We start from the raw sequence: 5,551 nt of genomic DNA, 5'->3' as shown, positions 1-5,551 counted from the left end.
ATGCCCAGCTAATTTTTTGTATTTTTAGTAGAGACGGGGTTTCACCATGTTGACCAGGATGGTCTTGATCTCTTGACCTTGTGATCCACCCGCCTCGGCCTCCCAAAGTGCTAGGATTACAGGCTTGAGCCACCGCTCCCGGCCTCTTTCTTTTTTTAAGAGACGGGGTCTCGCTATGTTGCCCAGGCAGTACAGTGGCTATTCACAAGCGCGATCCCACTACTGATCAGCACGGGAGTTTTGACCTGCTCCATTTCCGACCTGGGCTGGTTCACCCCTCCTTAGGCAACCTGGTGGTCCCCCGCTCCCGGGAGGTCACCATATTGATGCCAAACTTAGTGTGGACACCCAACTGGAATAGTGCACTATAGCCCAGACCTCCTGGGCTCGAGCAATCCTCCCACTCCAGCCTCCCGAGTAGCTGGGACTACAGGCACGTGCCACTGCACCCGGCCAAACCTCAACTTCTTATCTGTAAAATGTGAACAGTAAGAATGTGCACCTTGTGGAGTTTTAGTAAGGTTTTAGGCCAGCACTGGTCAGCATGGTAGCATTTAGCTACATATGGCTGTTTACATTTAAATTAATGCAAGTTTAATAAAGTTAAAAAGAATTCAGCCCTTCAGTCTCACTAGCCACATTTCAAGTGCACGCCTCCTGTGTCTCATGGCTATCCTATTGGACAGCACACAGAGAGAACAGTTCCATCGTGGAGGGAAATTCTACTCAACAGTGCTGGTTTAGAAGCATCACACCTGCACTGTGCATCAGCCATGTGTTATGACTCATCTGACATTGTAAACTCAGGGCAGAAGCACGATTGCAGTGTAAAGTGCTGTTTTCTTTGGAGAGGTAGTAAAGAGGTGAGGCGCACAAGGAATCTTGGACTGGTCGACGGCATTCTCTGGGATGAGGGTGGATCAAGTTCAAAACGGGGAGCTCCAGCTTCTGCTGCAAGGCAGGCACATAGGGCATTGTCTATGCGGCATTTGGTTTCTGCTCATATTCATGCTGTTCATGCTCATAATTCTTCTGTCCTTCCAGACTTCCAGCCCCTAGAGGGGAAAGGTTGGCTCCATTCCTTTCAATGTGAAGAAGGGACACCAAGCAACTGGAAGTGTGGTTAACTGGAGAGTGTTTCTAGCAACTAGAACTACCAGTGTTTGACTTTTGTTTTTTTTTCTTTTTTTATTGACTAAGACAGAGTCTTGCTCTGTCACCTAGGCTGGAGTGCAGTGGCGCGACCTTGGCTCACTGCAACCTCCCTCTCCCAGGTTCAAGTGATGCTCTTGCCTCAGCCTCCCGAATAGCTGGGATTACAGACGTGTGCCACCACGCCCAGTTAATTTTTGTATTTTTAGTAGAGACGGGGTTTCACCATGTTGGCCAGGCTGGTCCTGACCTCCTGACCTCCTAATCTGCCCACCTTGGCCTCCCAAAGTGCTGGGATTACAGGCGTAAGCCACCGTGCCAGCTGTGTTTGACTTTTCAAAAGAAAAGTGGCCACGTGGGTTTGCAAATGTGTTGCAAGCTCTCTCTATTTTTATTGTTTTTTTTTATTATTATTTTTTTTTGCCAGAGGATGGAATTCCGGATCCCAGCTTGTGAGAGCCGTAAGGGATACTTTCATACTTTCATCCCCTGGTTCCTATACAGGGAGGAGGAATCTGAGGCTCAGAGAACTACGGTGACTTACTAAGGTCCCTGAGTGAGTGAGGCCAGAGGAAGACTTCTGAGTATAGCTTCCCTGAAGCCGGAGCTAGGCACAATGTTGATGTCACCCAGGCAACAGGGATGGTGTCCTCTGCCCACCTAGCTAGCCCTGACTCATGCTCCGAGTCCCTGCTGTGAGAGGTCTCTGCTGACTCCCACACTGATTGGAGCAGATTAGTCAGCTTTGAGGGGCAGCCTCCAGTCTGCACCTCAAATTCCGAGAGTCTCATTCGAGGCATTTGGGGTTGTCTCATTTCTGTGCCCAGCACAGGGCTTGGCACACAGGAAGTGCCTTGTGGGTACCCGCCAGTCAAGGGTTTCCGTTTTCGTGTCATTTAGGTATTCCCTTGCCATTCGTGCCTTTAGGTAACCCCTTGAGCAGCCTAAAGAAGCCTATGGACTTCTCCGAGTCGTTTTTCAGTATATTTTATTGATGTGAAATACACGCACGGAAAAGTGCACAAATCCAAAGTGTACTTCCGTGCATCTTCATAAAGTGAACACACTTGTAGCCTAAGAACCCAACCCTACCAGCGCCCGGCAGGCCCTGGCCCCCTTCCAGTCTCGCCTTCCGAGCTAGGTTTTTGAGTGAAACCGGCGGGCCGAGCGAGTTTCAGCTTGACGGGGCGGGGCCCGCGGGAGCTGCCGGGCCATGAGTGTGGGGACTGTGGGTGTGCACGGAGTGGAGGGGCCTGAGGGGGCTCAGGGTGCGCGCTTTCGGGAATTAATTTGCCAAGGCTTGTGTGGCGCTCCGGATTGGGGGTTGTTTGGGGGATCGGGCGTTGGCTGCGGAGCGCAGGAGGCTGAGGGGGGAGCCACAGGGGCAGGGGAGGGGGCGGGGCCCTGAAGGGGTCGCAGGGGCGTGACCGGCGGGCGTGGGGGCGGAGCCTCAGCAGCCTCGGAGGTGGGGCCTGCGGGCGCGCGCACGCGTCCGGCGCGCCCCCTCCCGGCCGCCATGTTGGCTGGTGTGTGGGTGTCAAACCGAGCCAGACGCGGCGGCGGCGGCTCCGCGGGCTCAGGTCGCTCCCGCCTCCTCAGCGCTGCCGGTGGCCGCAGCGGCGCACCCACGCCGGCCCGGAGGAGCACAGGTGAGCCAGAGCCCGTGAGGCTCCGGGGCCAGAGCGGACCCCCGGGGCGCGGACCCTCCCCCCTCCAGAGCGCGGACGCCCACAGAGCACAGGCTCCCACACCTCACTAGCCCCCCCAGAGCATGCATTCTTGCCGTCCCGCTGGTCCCTACCGCAGGCTCTGGGGGTTCTCCTTCTTTCCAACCGGGCCCCGCCCCACGGGCCGGAGCATGGCCCCCTCCCCATCTGGATCCAGCTTTCCGCTGCAAGGATCACCCTCTTACCCGTCCCTATCACCGAGAGCTTCCTTCTGTGTCCCCAGAGTCCAGGACGCCCCTCACTCCCACCTCAGATCCGGAAGCCCCCTTCATCTTGGAACAACCCCGCCCCCCTCCGCAGACCACGTTCCTCCCTTCCCCGGGGCCGGCGCCCCTTCCTCCCGAGCCCAGCGTGGTCTCCCGCTCGCCTCCGTGCAGAGCCCGGCCCGGGCGCACTCCGGGAATCGGGGGAGGGGTCCTTTTCTCTGTCTGGGATCCGGCCCGTCTCACCTTTCCTGGGGGCCTTAGCGGCGCCCCCTTCCGTCCTCGGGGACCGGGTTCCGCACTCCCCAGCCCCCACCCCCACGGAACAGCGGGGACGGGGGCGGAAGAGCCAGGCTCCAGCTGCCTTTTGTTCCGCGTGGGATGGCAGAGACCCACCCGGCCCGGCGGTCCTGCTCGGCTGATCTGGGTGGGTGAATGGGCGCGTGGGGGCTGGCGTCCTCCAGGAGACGCTTCTCTTTCCCTATGGGGCGGCTCCCCAAGAGCCGAGCGCGTTGGGAGGCCGGCCTTTGCTAGAGGAGTCGGTGCCAACAGGTTTTTGTTTGAGACCTGAAGTTTGCCCAGTGGCTTTGCCTGGGGCAGCTTGAGCTCCCTGTGAACCCCCGCAGGAGCTCATGGAAGGCCATTTCTGCGCCCAAGGACTCCATCTGTACGACTCCTTCACTGTTGTGCTGCCCTGGGGACGTATCTAAAACCTGCGCTTTAAGAGCGGAGAGGGTTTAATCATCATTAGGGTTCAGATGAGGGAAACTGACGCCCAGAAATGCAGTAATTTGCCCAAGGTCACGCCGTGATATTGTGTGAGTGCAGAACTAACTGGAAGCTATGTCTCAAGGGCTCTGTTTGCCACATTTAATAACTTTTTTTTAAGGGAGATGTTCAGGACCCTACCTTCCTCTTTATTTTTAACATTCACACAAGAAAGTGGGCAGGATAATATGAGAAGGAATGAGTTCTTCTTTTTCACCTCCGGAAAATACCCTGTAAAAGAAGGGATTGGAACAGGGGGTTAAAATGATGGGGAAAGGTGACTCTTAAGAATCCAAGCTTCCTCTCATTATGTAATGTGATGAAGATTTGGCAGAAAACGTGCGTCTTGTAGCTCTAGATACAGAATGCTAAGTACTGACAAAATCTGATGCTGAATCTGGCACAGCAGTGATTGAGTTAGCACTGATAATTAAGTTTTCATCTGTATTTAAATGAACATCAAAAGGGACTACAATTTGCTTCTGAATGGTACTGAATTTGTTTTTGGGACATGTGATTGTGTTGGGGAAGCCCACCTAGACCTTTAAATCTTTTATTATTATTTTTTTGATTCAGAGTCTCACTCTGCCACCCAGGCTGGAGTGCAGTGTCACAATCTCAGCTCATTGCAACCTCTGCCTCTTGGGTTCAAGTGATTTTCCTGCCTCAGCCTCCGGAGTAGCTGGGATTACAGGCACACGCCACCACACCCAGCTAATTTTTGTATGTTTAGTAAAGACATACATACATACACACATACATAGTTTTTCACCATGTTGGCCAGGTGGGTCTCGAACTCCTGCCCTCAGGTGATCTGCCCCCCTCAGCCTCCCAAAGTGCTGGTATTACAGGTGTGAGGCACGGCGCCCGGCCTAAATCTTTATCTGTATTTTTACTTTTACATTTTGGAAGCTTATTTGTTTCCCTAGTTTTTAAATTGGGCTAGTCATTTTTCCCAGTCTCACTAGACAATTCTTTTGTAAGCATGGAATGACATACAGATTACTAAAGACTTTGGGAAAGTGTAAATTACTATAAGGCATGATTCAGGACTGCGTCCCACAAGTCCCTGACTCGGAGCCAGTTTGGATTGTCTTGTGGGATGTACCAAGTTCCCCCGGTTTACAGAGGCTTTTTGCCTCCCTAAAGCCTGAGCTGGCCAGATGGAGAGCTCTGTGGAAAACTCTTCAGCAGTGTGCCAAGCACTTGAGGTGTGAAGAAATGTAAAACTTTCAAGTGATAATATCTAGCATTGTGTATGCAGCCTTGAAAAATGACCCAACCTTTGTAGAAATTCTATGTATTTTTAACCCTCTTCCATGATGAGCAGAGAGGATTTCTGGAGAATTGGGATTCTGATAAGAGTCCTGCAAAAGTTGAAAAGCTTTTGGGACTCTGATTTATTTTAAAAGTTTGGCTTTTCCTGAACTTAAAAGAAGGACAGTTTTTTTGGGGGGGACTTTAATTAGGAGGAGTGGCAGCTTTCAGTTGTGAACTGAAGTACTAAGAGATTTTTATGCATGCAATTGTCCTTGTCATACTTTTGGAAAGTATATTAAACTTTTCTAAGCTTTCTGGCAATTCTCACTGTTTCCCATAACCTTCCTGTCTGGCTTAAAGGGTGTGAAGGACCACGATTGTTGTCATTTTATGGCATGTGTACCCGGTGACCCTGAGCCTTGGAGAAGTCCAAGGGCTTGG

General features: G+C 52.6%; 1 protein-coding gene across 4 annotated transcripts in view; it reads left to right on the top strand.

Moving 5' to 3' along the window:
* The first annotated feature begins 2,649 nt into the window (after positions 1-2,649).
* Positions 2,650-5,551, top strand: part of EPN2 (epsin 2) — a 93,123-nt gene continuing 90,221 nt past the window's right edge. For 2 of the 4 annotated variants that reach the window (XM_017514887.2, XM_017514886.2), the window contains exon 1: positions 2,650-2,801. Coding sequence is in view for 1 of the 4 variants with exons in the window: in XM_037733588.1 (XP_037589516.1) it covers positions 2,669-2,801 (133 nt within the window). In the remaining 3 variants the exon portion in view is untranslated. The remainder of the gene's footprint in view (positions 2,802-5,551) is intronic. The other 2 variants (XM_037733588.1, XM_037733587.1) reach the window with 2 other exon arrangements.

This window comes from Cebus imitator, unplaced genomic scaffold (genome assembly GCF_001604975.1).
Source record: "Cebus imitator isolate Cc_AM_T3 unplaced genomic scaffold, Cebus_imitator-1.0 Scaffold538, whole genome shotgun sequence".
NCBI classification, from domain to species: domain Eukaryota; kingdom Metazoa; phylum Chordata; class Mammalia; order Primates; family Cebidae; genus Cebus; species Cebus imitator.
This window is presented reverse-complemented; position numbering and strand designations above follow the sequence as displayed.